General features: G+C 34.3%; 2 protein-coding genes across 4 annotated transcripts; both read right to left on the bottom strand.

Annotated features, from left to right (window-relative positions):
• Nucleotides 1-495: 495 nt before the first annotated feature.
• On the bottom strand, nucleotides 496-7,518 carry mier1a (mesoderm induction early response 1a, transcriptional regulator). 2 transcript variants are annotated; one of them, XM_026265418.1, is made up of 13 exons: nucleotides 7,344-7,518; nucleotides 6,853-6,880; nucleotides 6,493-6,644; nucleotides 6,255-6,389; nucleotides 6,044-6,167; nucleotides 4,608-4,663; nucleotides 4,458-4,530; nucleotides 4,200-4,351; nucleotides 4,036-4,117; nucleotides 2,612-2,706; nucleotides 2,333-2,460; nucleotides 2,088-2,209; nucleotides 496-1,881 (listed from the first exon to the last, which is right to left on the bottom strand). In XM_026265418.1, the coding sequence occupies exons 1-13, from the start codon at nucleotides 7,350-7,352 to the stop codon at nucleotides 1,613-1,615; spliced, it is 1,425 nt and encodes a 474-aa protein (XP_026121203.1). In that variant the 5' UTR covers nucleotides 7,353-7,518; the 3' UTR covers nucleotides 496-1,612. The 2 variants fall into 2 exon arrangements, with proteins under 2 accessions (XP_026121203.1, XP_026121209.1); XM_026265424.1 differs by having other exon boundaries at nucleotides 2,333-2,379; nucleotides 7,344-7,517.
• Nucleotides 7,519-8,055: 537 nt separating this feature from the next.
• On the bottom strand, nucleotides 8,056-15,117 carry slc35d1a (solute carrier family 35 member D1a). Of its 2 annotated transcripts, XR_003289859.1 has the most exons (13): nucleotides 14,909-15,054; nucleotides 14,132-14,165; nucleotides 13,934-14,020; nucleotides 13,667-13,734; nucleotides 13,493-13,564; nucleotides 13,325-13,393; nucleotides 12,974-13,076; nucleotides 12,018-12,110; nucleotides 10,749-10,816; nucleotides 9,847-9,925; nucleotides 9,687-9,769; nucleotides 9,298-9,594; nucleotides 8,056-9,219 (listed from the first exon to the last, which is right to left on the bottom strand). XR_003289859.1 is itself a non-coding variant. In XM_026265429.1 (12 exons), exons 1-12 carry the CDS (start codon nucleotides 15,052-15,054, stop codon nucleotides 9,486-9,488), a joined length of 1,011 nt encoding a protein of 336 aa, XP_026121214.1. In that variant the 5' UTR covers nucleotides 15,055-15,117; the 3' UTR covers nucleotides 8,056-9,485. The 2 variants fall into 2 exon arrangements, 1 of the variants encoding a protein (XP_026121214.1); XM_026265429.1 differs by having other exon boundaries at nucleotides 8,056-9,594; nucleotides 14,909-15,117.
• Between the last annotated feature and the right edge of the window lie 1,661 nt (nucleotides 15,118-16,778).

A 16,778-nucleotide genomic window follows, 5' to 3' on the forward strand; every position in this document is an offset into this window, starting at 1 on the left:
ACTTATGCGCACTTATGTTCTGCCTCTGTTCCGCTTTTGATACTCGGAGACCGAATCTTCAGTCGTAAACTGCACAACTTGACACTATTCTTTTTTTCCCTCCATATTCAGTCTTTGGCTGGTAATGCCAAGATTGCATTGTAAGTGGTCCCATAAAATATATGACCATTTAGCCCTTAGGTTGTTTAACCCCTTGTTACCATGTCAAATAACGTGCTTCGAATTAAAAGCAATGACTGTGTTGTATCGTTTCGTTATAATAAGAGCAACACTGACATCTGCTGTACAGGAGTATGTATGGACAAAGAAAAGCTATTGGTCTTGAATTGGTGCAAATCTAGTATCCCCTAGATTTGCACCAGTTCAATAGGTGCAAATCTAGTCAGACCTTATGAAAGACATAATGATTAATATACACACACACACACACACACATATATATATATATATATATATATATATATATATAACACTACAAAAGTTTCTCTGAATTAAGAACTGCTTAATATCTTTATTCAGCATACAATCCACTCCATTGAAATGTTGTAATGAGGTGACAAGATCCGATTCACTTCAGTAATCACAGGAGAGACAATATGGATTGGGGTAAATAGTCTGAGTTTAATGATTGAGTAGTCCACTAATTGAAACTGACAACTATTTGACACACCCTATAATGTTTCTGTACTTGTTTTCCTGAGCTATGCAGACATGAATGACAACCAATTAACAGAAACTGTTGATTCCATTCTCCTCTACCATTACTTACAGGAATAACAGAGGTCCTAGAAAACATTAAAAAAAAAAAAAAAAAAAGTTATCTTAAGGATGGGTTGACATTCTCACAGTGAGAAAATGAATAAATAGCACCATTCATTTCTGCTCTGCCTTTTTAATTCAAGACTACTCGTTCCAGCCTATACAAATATACTCTGTATACTGGCCTCATGCATCACCAATATCTGATTAAAAAAAATAAATAGCTATCAAATACAAAAATAAGACAATATTTCATATAAAGAGGAAATATTTTCAAAAAAATCCTTTGTTGTTAAAAGATCAATATCAACCATTCACTTTGGTCAAATAGGAAATTCAGAAATGAAAAGGATGGAATGTTGCAACGTTAGAAAGTCATTTTTACAACCGCCTGAAATATTCAAAATGTTCCAAATACAAAAGTCTATTTTTTTTTTTATCATTACAGATTTGGAATATTTACAGTATTACGCTTCATAAAAAATCAGGAGGGCTTTTCCACGGTGTGCATGTACAGCTTGAGCTACGTTATGCACACCAAATGACAGAAGTTTTGCAATAAATTACAATCTGTCAGATGTTTCTTTCAAACAACCTAGAGCAAACAGAATTACACTGATCATCTTAACCAATATTAATAAATAGTGCTACAGAGTTGACTGTCTGATGTGACAGTCTATCATGAGTGTTTGAGATATGAACTGAGCTCAGCGGCAGTAATGTGAGAGGACAGAAATGTGCTTCATTTGCATCCCTGAAATTCACACACACATCTCAGCTACCTTCATGCTAAAAACAGGGCCTGTATCAACCCCTTATCTGAGGCCAGGAGTTCTGGGTTTCTGCTGGTGAGTCAGACGGTTTCTGTTTTGTTGTGGGGGACAGACCCCTCATTGCTGGGCTCGGTGTCAGTCCGAAGCCTTTTGAGAGGTTTTTCACAGAGTTCTTCCTCCTCCTGTTTGACTGTGATCTCCATGACTTGTGTGCTCGGGCTGCTGGCGTCAGGGTTAGAGCGGGGCGGTGTGTTTGCTGTGGAAATATCTGGACACGTGGCAGAGCCGTTTGTCTGAGATGTCTCATCTGTGGCACAGAGAGGCGGCATGGAGGAATGACTTCCTACACCTGTGAAATCAGAAGAACACATTTATTATATATAAAAGACACAAAAATACATTTAACATTTAATAATAAATCAGAAAAATGTTTTTGTAGATTAACGCCACAAAGTGTCACTTAATGAAGAAAAGAAAAAATACTATAAAATAATTGTAGTTATTATTTATTTTATATTAGTAAAAAAAAAAGTGTGTGAGTCTCATGAGGCTGACCGTTCTGGGCATTTGGGTCACTCTCTGGGTCGGATGGATGTTTGCTGTTGTTTGAAATGTTTGGAAGTGAAGACGAAGATCCACTGGACTCAGAGCTCTCCAAAATACACTCCATATAATCTCTGTGATGCCAAACAAACACCAGACAGGATATGACCTCACACTGCTAAGATCTGATTCTATAGACACAGTAATTAAAGGAATAAGCCTTTTAATGTGCCACATGGTATTGATGACTGACTTACAAAACTCCAGGGCGAAGACTGTATTTTCTTTTTCCGAGCTTGGTTTGCTGTGCAAAGAAATCATAACGCTCAGATTTCTTCCACATGTAATAAAAGGCCACACATTCCCCTACAGATCTAGTTCTCACCTGAAAAAGTTTAATTAGGTATCAATTACCTTTGTGAAAGCAAAAAAAACAGCAGTCATGTTCACCAACTGATTACTCTAAATTATTCAGAATTTGAACCGTACAAATTGTAAAACAGCAGCAGGAATGAGGAATGTGATTAAACGCTAACCTTATTCGCTTGTATTGAGCTGAAATCTTTTCCGTAAGAGTTGAGTCCTTGCTCAAAACCTCGACACTCCTCTTCCGTCCAAACTGACAGTTCCTCTGAGAGAGAGAGAGAGAGAGAGATTTTAGTTCAGGTGACACATTGAGAGAATGTTGACTGACGTGCTGAGAGCTACTTCATCACAGGCTTGGATGCTTGTGCTTAAGCTGGGAGCTTTTCATACTTCCTAAAATAACATAAGTGAAAAACATTACTTCATACAAGTCAAGAGTTCTGAGAAGCACATGCTGCTATTATAAACTTCATGCAGAAGCCACACTGTGTTTTACTAAAGCTGTAAATAAATTTGTAATCTGATTAATCATATGTTGGTTAATTAGTCAAATCAATCATACCAAAATTCGCCGCATAAAGCCCCCCAAGCAAAGATAATTCAGGAACATTATTTGCAATGAATATCGAGTACAGTACTTCAGAAGTCAACATATTGTTTATTTCCACAACATTTCATTTTGCAATCTAAGGTACATTTCACTTACATAAAAGTCAGGGGATTAAAACAGAAAGTATCTAGCACTAGCATAGTAGCTGTTTACTAATACTCATAAAGCATGTATTAATGCCTTATTCTCCATGAGAATATTTTAGATCCCTTAATCCTTCCCCACATCTAAACTTTACTAACTAACTATATTAGTAAGCAGCAAATTAGTATCTTATTAAGGCATAAGTCATAGATAATAGTGAGAATTGGTCCCCAAACTAAAGTGTTACCAAAAAATTAAGGCCTAAATCCATGAAAGGAACACAATGAGCTGTATTAGCAACACTTCAGAGTTTGAAAATGCAACTTTCAACTAATCTCCATTATTTTTTTATTTGTTTTACAGCTTAAGGCTTGAATAACTCTTCTCCCAAACACTAAAATATGGAAATAACTTTTACTCTACATTCTGATTACACTGCAAAAACCCTGCATGTTCTTCTTCATTTATTTTTCTTCTTGTTTTCCAGTGCAAATATGTAAAGACTCTAAAGCAAAGATTTTTAGCAAAATGAGAGTTCATTATTAAAATAAGAAAATATTTGCCAATAGGCTCAGAACTTAGTTATAAGAGAAAACAAGTTTTCATATTGAACCAACAGATATTTGTTCTTGTTTTAAGCATAAACTCACTTATTTTTGTTTCATTTGTTAAGACTTCAAATGTGCATCTCAAGTAAATCTATCTTGATTTAAGGATATTTGTATTGGAAAACAAAAATATTGAGGAAGATCTTTTTTCGCAATGGAATTTGAATTTAATACCGAAACTTTATTATTTATGATTTTCTGCTCTTATTGAGATAATTTTCAGTTTGTTGAAGACCTGCAGAAACCCTGCAGTATTACACTAACGTCATTTTGTACACACACAAACACTCACCTTTGGCTGGCTTCACATTGAATTTCATTCTTCTTAAAGCTTCTTCTGAATTAAAGTTGCATTTAAACAATTCATAAAGAGCCTGAAATGTAAGCAAAGGAATTAGATTCACATTACTATTACATTACAACATGACATCAATATGCCACTGGAAGGTGACCTGCCTGTTCATTGTCTTTGATGTGAGATCCTTCAGGAATTGCATGGACACCAGTCTCTTCTCCGCTGGATTTAGAGGCCTCGGCCAAAAACTCGACAACCTTGTCCTCGGGAATTAACTCTGGATTCCACAATAGCTGATCTTCATTCTCATACACTACATTTATACGAGACAAGCAGATGTAGAACAAAAATGTGCATGAATAAAATATGTATTAAATATATACACATTACATCTAAATAATCATGTTCAGTTCTTTCACCTTTTTCATTATCCTTATACTTGCAAAGGCCAGCAGGAGTCTCTGCTTGATACATTGAACCAACCATGATTTCCTATGAACGACAGAAGAAAAAAATTAATGTCTGAACTCATAAGAAAAACATTTGAGAGAAAATTATCTAAAGTCTACCTTCTTCCAATCTTCAGATGGAATATAATCATCATCTTCAGATTCTTCCTCATCCCCTTTAAAACAAAATCACATGAAGCCCCATCAGGTTAGACTCTGAATCTACATCACCATCTGCTGGTCCTACCAGGCATCTACTAGATGGTACAATGAATGAAAAACATGCAAGTGCAAATGTGTTACATTTGAAACAATAGATGTTAATAACATTTGTTACATTTGAAACAATAGATGTTAATAACATTTGTTACATTTGAAACAATAGATCTTAATATAGTGAAACAGTTGTGCTGCTTACTATTTTTGTGGAAATGGTGATACATTTTTCAGGATTTTTTGTTATATGAAGCATCTCTGCGGTCCCTTTTACTGTGATTGGTAGTGTGTGTGTGTATACACTAGTCAAAAGTTTTTGAACCGTATTTATGTTTTTGAAGAAGCTTCTTCTGTTCACCAAGCCTGCATTTATTTGAACCAAAGTACAGCAAAAACATTAAAATATTTTGTCTTCTTTAACCGTCTTCTAATCTATGTGAATATATTATCAAATGTTATTTATTCCTGTGATTTCAGCGCTGAATTTTTAGCAACATTAGATGATCTTTCAGAAATGATTCTAATATTCTGATTTGATGCTCAAAAAAATACTGAAAAGTATTGTTGAAAAGTAGAATATTTTCAGGTCTCTTTGATGAATAGACACTTCAGAAGAACATATCAATCTTTTGTACCATTATAAACTGATCACTTTTGATCAATTTAAAGCATCCTTGCTAAATACAATTATTAATTTCTATCATTTATTTTTTCCAAAAATAATACTGACTCCAAGCTTTTGAAAGGTATAGTGTATAATGTTACAAAAGCTTTTTATTTCTGATAAATGCTGATCTTTGGATCTTTCTATTCATCAAAGAATCCTGAAAAAAAAATTACTCAGTTGATTTAAATATTAATATTAATAATAATACAAATAAATGTTTCTTAAACAGCAAATCAGCATATAAGAATGATTTCTGAAGGATCATGTGACTGGAGTGATGATGCTGAAAATACAGCTTTGATCACAGGAATAAATTCCATTTGATAATATATTCATATATATCGTTATTTTAAATAGGAAAAATATTTAACAATATTACTATTTTTTCTGTATTTTGGATTAAATAAATGCAGGCTTGGTGTGCATGGGATAAAAAATAAATTGTTAAAAGATATATATATACCGCTATATATATATATACATTTCCCTACCGATTCTGAGTTCATATAATTCTGATAATTTTGAGATATAATCGTTTTTAGTTTACATCTCGCAATCCAGATTTTTTTTCTCTACATTTCAAGGTTACATATCACAAATGACTTGCGAAACATGGAGAAGAAACATGGAGGAAACAGGCTTTTATAGATGTGTAACATTTTTATAATCATACCTTCCAAGTAATTGGATGGCCGAGGGTAGAGGAGTTGAACTGTGCTGTGAGAAACACTGCAGGACGGAGGCTCCTCACCAGAAGACTGCACATCCTCATCCTCTTGATTCTCTTGATCATCGTCCTGGAAGCCACAACAATGATTGGATGGATTTATTATGTTTATGCACACAACAACAAATAGATTTTTGGTTTTCATGTAGATCTTTACTTTGGGTTTACTATGGCTGCTGCAATTATTCTCTGAAGAATCCTCCTCTTGAACATCTCCATCCTCTTCCTCTGGAGACCCACCAGTGCCGTAGCCATACAATTTCAGAAGATCCCCAATGGGCATCTCACCCTCCTACCAAACCAGACAGTAGTACAATGATGAATCAAGACCTATGAAGGTTATTTAATAAATGTATATATTAAATAAATAAAAACTTGATGGTGATGGTCCATACTCGAGTGAGGTCATCAATTTCGGCATTGAAGTTGGTCTCTCCCTCCAGCTTTTCCTCTTCTTCTAATGTCCGCTCATCATCAAAGTCATGTACGAGCATGTCTGCTGAAGGATCAAAGTCTCTGTCCTCATTCTGGACCAATGGATGTGCTCCTATTAAACAGACAGAATTTTTATTGATATAATTATAAAATGTATATACAGAGAGAGATACATACTAATAATATCAACACACACACACTATATTAAATGTACACAAATTATATAACGTAATATTACATATTAATATAAAAGTGGGCTTTGATGGAGCCTACTTTAATTTTGTTATTGGTAGGAAAATAAAAATAACTGGGATATTTACCTTCAGAGCCTGAACCACTTAAGGAGGGCTGGAAAGAAAACAAGACATTCTTATCCTAAGAATTCAATTATAAATCCAACTTTAAGAACAAAAACCAAAAGAGAACATGTAATATATGACCTAAATCTAATTATGAATTATAATCTACAGCCAGAGCCAAAGCTGATAAACAACGAGTAAGCTCATGTTAATGGATGAGACTCGAAATAACAGTGCACCGGGTAATAATTTATCACGAACTGTTGGTGTTCTTTAATATAAACACTGAGGGATAAACTGGATGTGAGTTTGGCGCTCAGGCAACAAGTTAGCTGCTAGCTGCTAACACATTCAAATTGGGCGCCCTAAACTGTTTGCTAATTATTCAGGGCTGAATGTTAAGAAGTAGGTCAACGTTGCAATCTTTACAATTTAAAATTAAGTAACTTTTATTAAAAGGTTGCACAAAGCTTAAGCGCATTATTTTCTGCAATTTGTAATGTTTCTCTTACCTCCGCCATAGTTGTTCTAGGTTCTGTGAAGCCAGCGATAATGTGTTAAAATCAGTAGAGCTACGCTACTGTAGTGAATCCTACAAAATAAAAGTCATGTCACGACCCAAGCACTGCGTAAAGGTGAAAAGCACAACTGGAATATTTGAGTTTATTTGCAAAAGCAGATAATTCCTTTATATATATATAGCATGTTTTTTATTGTGTTAGCTGTATTTTTGCTTAATCAAAATAACTGCAGTTTGAAAGAGAGATTAATTGGAATGCACAAAGAAAAAAAATATTTTTGAAAATGAATGATCTGTTTCTGCAAATTAACTCTTCATTTGGAAACCATAAGATTTACAAAAAAATTAAATCAGAAGTGTCTATTTACTAAAGGAAGACATTTTATGATTGTTATTGAAATGACCAAAATACAACAATTGCAAATCTACTATGAAAATCTGTTAGAGCTGTGTTCCACTTAAGACTCACTGTGACAGTTTCATATGCAGTCAGAACTTTTTCCATCATTAAAAAGGTTTTGATCCATATAGAAATGATTCTACGTTAGAAAAAAAATAAAATAAAAAAAAAATAATAATAAATTATATATATATATATATATATATATATATATATATAGGTTTAAAATAATTTAAACTCAATAAGAAACAATGGCTCATGTTGTATTTTCCATTGAGCAGTCACATAGAATCAATGGGCAAAGTGAAAAATTAAAAAGGAGATTTTATTTTGGTTAGCATCGGAAAATGAAATAAAATACATATTCTTTGAGCTGAGGTATTTTAAATGTTATACACTTCCCGTTTCTCACTGATACAATCACTGAGAATTTGCAGATATGAATTTGATAAAGAAATGCTTCTTTAAGTGAAATCAATAGAAACATGGATATAATACAATAAAAAATACAAGTTGAAAATGTTGAAAACACATGAAATACTTCTGCAGCAACATGTCATCATCAGTGCTGAAAAATAAAGCACAAAAATGGACATCATCCATAAAACTTGAATCCCTAAGCAATAAACAAAAGTGTTCCAGAAAGTGGCATACATGAATGAAAACAGACTTTCATTCAGTAACCACAGAATGCATCAGATTTTACAGATGTACAAGTATAGCACATGAAATAACTGAGAAATGTGTGATATTTTCAGACTAGCCTTTTGCAATTGTCAAAAATACATCAGACATAAATGTAGGAAACATTCTCATTTCTCTTTCTGATTCACCCAAAGGCAGCAACTTTAAACAAGACAAATCGAAATACTGAAATGCTTGTGAATATTGGATTACAATGTTCTTCCAAAAACTAATATCCATTTGAAGCCACTGACAAATGAGAAAGCCTGTAAACTATTAAAGTGCAATTACTACACCATTTTTCCTGTACCATGATTCCATCAATACAAAACAGTTACTGCATCCCATTCTCAAATACAAAAAAATTAAAAAGCAGTTTTTTTTTTTATTCGTCCAGTTTAACACTGAGTAACACTGTGAATGCTTAACACAAAATATTGATCTTTAAAGCTTGTTATCAAAACTCAAATAAAACATCTACTTGACATGTACCTTATTTTACACACTCAAACATTAACTTTCCATTCATCATTCAGGGCTTGAAGGAACGTTCCCGTAAAACTCGTTGTTAGTTAAACAATTTATACTTATCTTCCTATTTATAGCTAGAATAAACCTTTCCCCACAATAAAACCCAATCTACAATCCTAGCAATAAAAAACAAAAACGCACATAAAAATAAATAGCCTTACTGACTTTTAAAAGTACTCTTCAATAGACAATACAACAGATGTTTCAACACTAATGACAGTCCTCATTCCCAATTTGTGGCAAGCGTCCAACACTGCAGGACACAAACCATCAGTTAGTAACACAGACACCACTTCTAAACAGAAGTGAAAATGAACAGGCAAATATTTACTCTGGAATGACGCATTCCAGTAGGTTTGAAACTTGACCTAATCTTTCATTTGAGATGATGTCCTTTTACAGTCAAGATCTTCTTCATGAAATAATAAAAACAAAAGGAGTGACTTCTTACTCTTGCAAGAAATACAAGAACTCAAAAATAAAGCCTTTCTGGATTATAAACGAACATCAAACCACTGCTCATACAGACACTTTCCCTTTGACCTCTAGTTTGATGGCATTCTCGCTCTGTTTGGTGGTCTGCTCCTCTGTGAAGGTAATGTAGGAATACACCAGACTGCCAGCAATACTGAGAAGACAAGTACAGGCAATCAGATCATCAGCAGCACACTAAATCCATGCATCCCATCTGTTTCCTCCTGGGAAAAGCTCACTTCTTACCTGATGTTCAGACCAATGAAGTTAGTCCATGAGAAAATGTAATCTCCTCCAAACACCATTCCAATATACGTCACTAATATATTCTGCAGAAACACACAAGTCGTTAACAAAAAGCAGGAGAAACTATATCTTTGTATGCTTAAGATAAAAACACTCTTACTTTTAGGCAGCCGACGATAGTAGTAGTTAGCGCAGAATTATACTGAGTGCAAAGTACAGTGGAGTACATTAAAACGAACCTGAAAATGAAGATTGTCAGAAATATTCAAAAATACGGCAGCAACTTACATTAAAAAAAAAATTATTCTCTTATTTAAGGTTATTATATGAACCTACTGAAGTACTTCTACATGTAAAATGTAAAGTTCATCACACTAAGCTTGTCCACTAAGAGGTAAATAAATATAAAATAAATTTATGCATTTAGCAGACGCTTTTATCCAAAGCAACTTACAGTGCATTCATGCAATACATTTTTACCTATCATAGGTAAATTAATTTACATAGAAAGTATGTGGAATTCATCAATAACCAATGAACACGCTTCTACTGTAGCATTCTTATGGGGTTTTTTTTACCATTGAAAAAATTATGTTTTTTTTAATTTATTTTGCGTGTGTAAAGTTGAGCCATCACTGGCAAAATTTCGAACTCTGGACACCTTCATTCTTCATATCACTATGCAAGAGTAAACTATACACAAAGAACATTAACATTAACTTGTTGTGCATTCACTAGCCAATCAATTAAAATATACGATCAGGAGCTCAAAGTATTTCTGAAATCAAATTAAATATAATAAAAAAAATTCCCTAAGCATTTAAATGTGATCTTGCATCTGTGCAGAACACAGGCACTGTCTGTAGTCGTCTGCTAGCGTTTGCATTTCTATGATTGATGGAGTCTTATCTTTTGGTGATATCATTTATTCAGTTTTTATGACAATTAAATTACAAACTAACAAAACTAAATAAACACATGAATGCCACTAAGCGTATTTAAATTGCATTAACTTTGACCACCCTAGTATTAACCAAATACAAAGTTTCTATTTTAACTTACCCCATTAGACAAGAGAGAATGAATTGACCTATAAAAAGCGCATCTGTCCAGCCTTCATATTCAAAAGCCTAAAGGGAAGAAAAAAATATTTAGTGATGAATGGAAGGACAAACTTAAAGGAAATAATTGACTAGAGATCCTTCAATAACACAAAGGAGAAATTAGCTTAGTTAATCATTAAACTTCAGTTATGGAACTGTTTATAAGTGAATTTGTAGGTCAAGCTCTTATAAAAAGTCACACATAACAGAGGACTTTCTACATGTTTTCATAGGTTGAAACTGCAAAGAATTACTCGCATGGTGAGTAAAAAACAACAAATCCCTTCAACCAGTCTAAAAAAAAAGGTGAAGAGCTCACCTAAAAGGAATATACCTAACTCCGTAAGCTACTACATTCACTCTGCTAGTTACGCTGACTGGTATAATGGCACCTTTGTGCAAGAAACACACTGCCTCCTGTCCTCTCTCCTTCCTGAGGCAGCGCCTGCCAAATAAACTGGGCCTCCCTGTGAACACACTGAGCTAAATAAAATGAGGCATTCATGGAGCAGGGCCCTGTCATCCTAACCTCCCAAACAACTGAGCCTTGTGCTCACGCTGCTTTTTCAAAAAGACCAGGATGCAGCACACTTTTTGACTAAGAAAAGGCAGTTATTTTTTTTATGGGAAAATCGTTCAGGCAGGAACAGACATGCTGAAATGGGTGTCAATCAGCTTGCTATGATTTCAAGAGAATTTATGACAAGCGCGCAGTCCTTCCAATCGGCTAATGGTGTGTGTTCTCTGGCAATGTGAGCTCACTGCAGCCGAGCAGATGGTGTGTTTGTGGTTGCCAGATCATCGGTGGGTATGAGGTCTTGTTGAGAGATGGACTCTTAGAAGTGACTAGAATGCTGGGGTTATTTAAGGTCTGGCATGTAAACACAATATATTATATATAACTGGGCATTAACAAACTATCTGCTGTATGTGTGCAACTGCTTTTATTGTTATTCAAGAAACACATTTTTATTAATGAACCAATATCCATCAATAGAAAAAATAAACATGTTTAAAATGTTTACAAATAAATATAAGATGTAATATACAAAGGATCAATCCAAAGCCATCTCAATCATTAGAGAACACTATATATAAATTAAAATGTTTAAAATAAATTAGTGAAAACTATTTAAAAAATTATAAATATGTATATGCATTCTGAGAAACAAAAGAAAAATACAATAAAATAAATAATAATAAAAAAAAAAAAAAAAAAAACACTTACCTTATCCATATCTCCTGTGACATGTGCTAATAGCAGTGTTGGAAGAATCATAAATAAAGCATTGTAATAGAGCAGGCCATACTTTCCCAGCTCCTATAAGACAAAAAAATAAAAAGAGACAGTAAAGCCATGTCATGATTTCTTCTTCTCTCGCACCCTCTACACTAGCTGCTCTTTTTCTAACAGAGAAACAGATGGTATCCAAAAATCTGAAGTGAGCATAGGCTTTAACAGGCTGTAAATGTTGACGTTGTCAGTGCTTTAGATAAATCTGTACACATAGTCCACATTCTTCAATGAAAACTGAAGCAGCTATAAAACTGCTCTCTCTGGAGGCCTCAAATAGAACACACATGACTTCTTTTTTCAATCCAAGCCAGTGGTGTAATGCAATAAACACGGCTCATGTTGCCAGCACTCTCTGTTTCATCAAATACAAGCACAGGCATATCTTCTAAATATATTGAAACTGAAGCGGTCCTTGAAATGTTAGAACATGCATATGTGAACAACTTTTGCTCAGACTGGCTGCAGTAAAAATGAAGATGTGAAAGCACCCAAAAAAAAAAAAAAAACAGTTACGTAAAACATCAGTTGTCAAAAATAGTGAGTGGGTTGGCAAGATAAAAAGGCTTTTTAACTCAAAGGCGGACAAAATAACTCTGAACAACAAATTAAGCCAGCATGGACAGGTTTCCAAGTAAAATCCTCATCCTTATGAACAAAACGATGCAAAGCGAAATTTATGTTATGAATTATTCCATGACATTTTCATTAAACAAAAACCATATCTAGGAATTCGCAAAACTTAGTGATCCAGGGGGAGTTGCTTCATTTTTGTGCAAGCATAGGAAAGCAGTATATCTCAATTAATGACTTCAGAGAACAGCTGCTGCTTAAGGGAGCATTCAAGGTATTTTGAGCAATCTCGATCATGAATGTGTTTCTTTCCTTACCTTAGAGTCAAGTTTCTGTTTCACAAAAGCTCCATTGGCAGCAGTTAAGACATCGTTCATTAAAATGAACAAATACCCTTGCAGGTCAAAAGCCAAGTCAGCGCTGCACAAGAAATATAAGGGAGCTGATCAAACACTGTAAAAAACATGTGAGATTGTATGTTTGCAGACACGGTTGGAGTCTTTTTCTCATACTCTACGAGTAAGATAGTGATTTGTAATGTGCAATTAAACTCTATGTTGAAAGACTCTATAAAGCAGTGAATAATTGGCATGTTCTTCAAGCAAGATAAGGCTGAAATTTATTGGACTTTGAATTCTATCAAACAATGAGTCATTGAAAATGTTTACCTTGCGGCAACAAAGGCCCCTAGAATCATAGTAAATACTGTCAGCTGAACTGGCCGGGAGAATTTCTTCCTGGAATGGGGGACATAACCAGTGACATTTTTATCATAATATTATTAATTAGATATAAGCTATCAGAGACACTGTAGTAATTGGAGAACTTTCACTCACTTTAACAAGAAACCCTCCGCCAGCATTGTGAAGAGAATAGAAAACCTCCTCAATACTGTAAACATTGGCAGGCTGAAGGAAGCAAAAAGCACATAATTAGACAAATACATAAAATACAAAACAAGGCAGATGGATTATATGTAATATTTAAAGATGTTATGTGCTGGATCATACTTAAGTCTTTTTGTCCCAAAGAGTCCTGTTATTTGATTTCCAACATATAGAAGAGGTAGCGGAAATGTCTGAAATTTCAAGGTAGGTAGGTATTAACAAGGCATAACAAGAAAGTTGTAAGCAACACTTACAAAGCTGCATTGTTTTGCAGGCCCATGTGGGTATCTTTTTGCCCATGTCAACAACAAAAAAAAGACTTGCACATGTATTCTTTGGGGAAAGAACACGTGAAAACACGCACTAGTTTAAAGAGCCAGCATTCCTCACCTTTCTAGGTATGCTACCATCAAATTCTGGAAAGGTGATCACCCGGAGAGCCTTTCCCACCCGTAACACAACAACTGTTGCCAGCATCTGCAAAGCAAAGTCAAGATATGCACATGCTCTGCTCTGTATCATAATGTGTAGAGCCCAAAGTATGGAAAATGAAAAAATTATATTTTTATCTGACAAAATAAAACTGACCTGACCAATGCCAACACATATCGAAGAGGGGAACCTGTTTGGGAAGACTGCTTTTTTTAGCAAAGACTGAAAGAACAATGTTTTGTTTGCATGCTGCTTCCATTATAATTACATTTGAAAGCGATCATAAAATAAACCGTCATATGCAATGAAGTGTTGATTGTGAATTATTATTCTAAATCAGTGACTCACTTCAGTCCATACAAAACTCATTTATTTTACAATTACACTTATTACATGACAATTTTTAGACTTCTTGCATTTAAAAGAAAGAAAAAAAGGCAAATTCTGGATCATCATCATTTTAAATAGTTTGAACCAGGTAGTGACTCACTAGGTTTACAAAAAATGGGGTGTGGTGGTACCAAAGAAACTTTACAGAAAGGGTAACAACATTATACTTGATATAAACCGTAGTAATGAATGAATACAATATTTATGTACCATTGTATTTACATTATAACGTTACTGCAAGGAACTTTAAAAAATACTAGTATCAATATGACACATATCTATAAACCATGGTTTTAGCACGATAAGTCCCTAAATGCATTGCAATAACATTGCACGTTTTGTTTTTAAAACAACTAGCTTCGGTCTCACATTGCATGTTTAAATCAGCCTTGTTGTGATCTCAATGGAGATCAGTGTCCTTCTGCACCAGACTGATACGTCTGCAATAATTAAGTTTCCAACTACGCCAAGTATTCTGCATCTAGAGACAGTCAAGCGCTTGGAAAACACAGAGTATGTAACTCCAGTAAAAAGTATTCTTACCTGTAATTGGTCAGGACACTCTTGTTCACTACAATTATAAGGAAAGAGCTGACTCCATAAAAGGCCGCTGCTAAAAGTTTGAGGAGTACCGTTAACGTTTGGTCCGCCATCCCAGCCGCTTCATTCCTTGGCTCACATTGCTTCATTCTGAACGCAGCGCCTTTCTTCCTCCCGACGTTGACGCCTCTGAACGTCCGCCATGTTTACAGAGCTACGTATGCTGTGACGACAAAGGATCTAATTTACATACGTCAGTGCGGTGCTCTCTGTCGCCACCTTGCGGCATCGGACTGCAAGATATTTATCCACAGATAGACATAACACCATACCATACAGAATATTGTTTTACCTTTAATTCACTTCTTTAACATTGTCCATTAGCATGATTTTGCTACACTAACCGTTACCATGGTATTTGTAGTAAAACTGTGGTTATACAAATGGTAATCAATACGCCAGGAAAAAATGGTTAGGGCTTTTACTACAAGCCATGGTTAATTTTCGTAAGGGATAGCATAGCAGATCCAGTTAAATGAAATACAGCAGAATCTCCCTGTAAGTTGTTCATTTATTCATTCATCTCTTGCTTCATTCCTTCCTCCCTTCATTCTGTTGTGGAGAACCTGCAGTGCTCCCACGGGTGCTTTTATTTTGTCCTGGAGGACAAGTGCTGCTCCTCGGATGGAAGATGAGATGGGTGCAATAAACTGAAGAGTTTGTAAGTGATGGGAACAAACCCTTACCATTTCTTTGTATCACAGCTGAATGCAATAATAATAATAAAAAAAGTTAATGATTGTATGATGACACAGCCTAAGATTTCCCACGAATGAAAAAAATTAACATGGCGTTATGATGAAGTTATTGAAAGAAGGAAATAGTTTCAGAAATGTAATTTTTTTTTTCATCTTAATGTAAAACAAGCACTGTAGAACATCAACGGTTGCCGCATTAGGAGCCATAACTAGATTCCTTTCATGTTTTGCTGTATTGGAATATTAGCCCCAATCGAATTTGATTAACTAAAATAGCACCTTGGAAGACCACGCCCCCTTTCAGACTCAAATAGCAAAGTTAAGCATTGCTACTGTATGTGACCAATACGATAAGTTACACAAGTATATTTGTAACAATAGCCAACATTACATTGAACGCCAAAAATCATTAGGATATTAAATAAAGATCATGTTCCATGATCATGTTCATGAATATTCATTTTTTAAATGTCTTACCGTAAATAGGCTAGCCTATAGGCTATCAAAGCTAGATTTTTTTATTAATAATATGCATTTCTAAGAACTTCATTTGGACAACTTTAAAGGCGATTTTATCAATATTTTATTTATTTTTTACATTTTTTTTAATCATTTTTTGCACCCTCAGATTCCAAATAGTTGTATCTCAGCCAAATATTGTCCTATCCTAACGAATACATCAATGGAAGGCTTATTTACTCTTTCAGATTATGCATAAATCTCAATAAATAATAATAAAATGACCCTTATTTTGTGGTCCAGGTTCATATATAGCCTATACTTCTTATCTTTGGGTTATTAGGCTATGTTTATAGTGCTGTTATTACATTTATTTGATTTTGTTTTGTTTTGTGTAGTGTGGAAATTAAATAAAAACAAAAACAAAAACACACACACAGGCTAAAAATATTATAGGCGTAGTTTCATTAAAATTGTGAAAATATAAAACAACGATTTTTAGCCCACATTTGATACCACCAAATAATAATTTTAAACAGGCATTCATTTTCAAAGTAGATTAACAGTTCACAGAAGTTCAAAGGTGCTGACTGTTTGAAAAAAAAAAATGAATTGAGGTCACAAGACCACATTTTGTGCACGCTTGATATTTTTAT

This window comes from Carassius auratus, chromosome 6 (assembly GCF_003368295.1).
Source record: "Carassius auratus strain Wakin chromosome 6, ASM336829v1, whole genome shotgun sequence".
In the NCBI taxonomy this organism is placed as follows: Eukaryota; Metazoa; Chordata; class Actinopteri; order Cypriniformes; family Cyprinidae; genus Carassius; species Carassius auratus.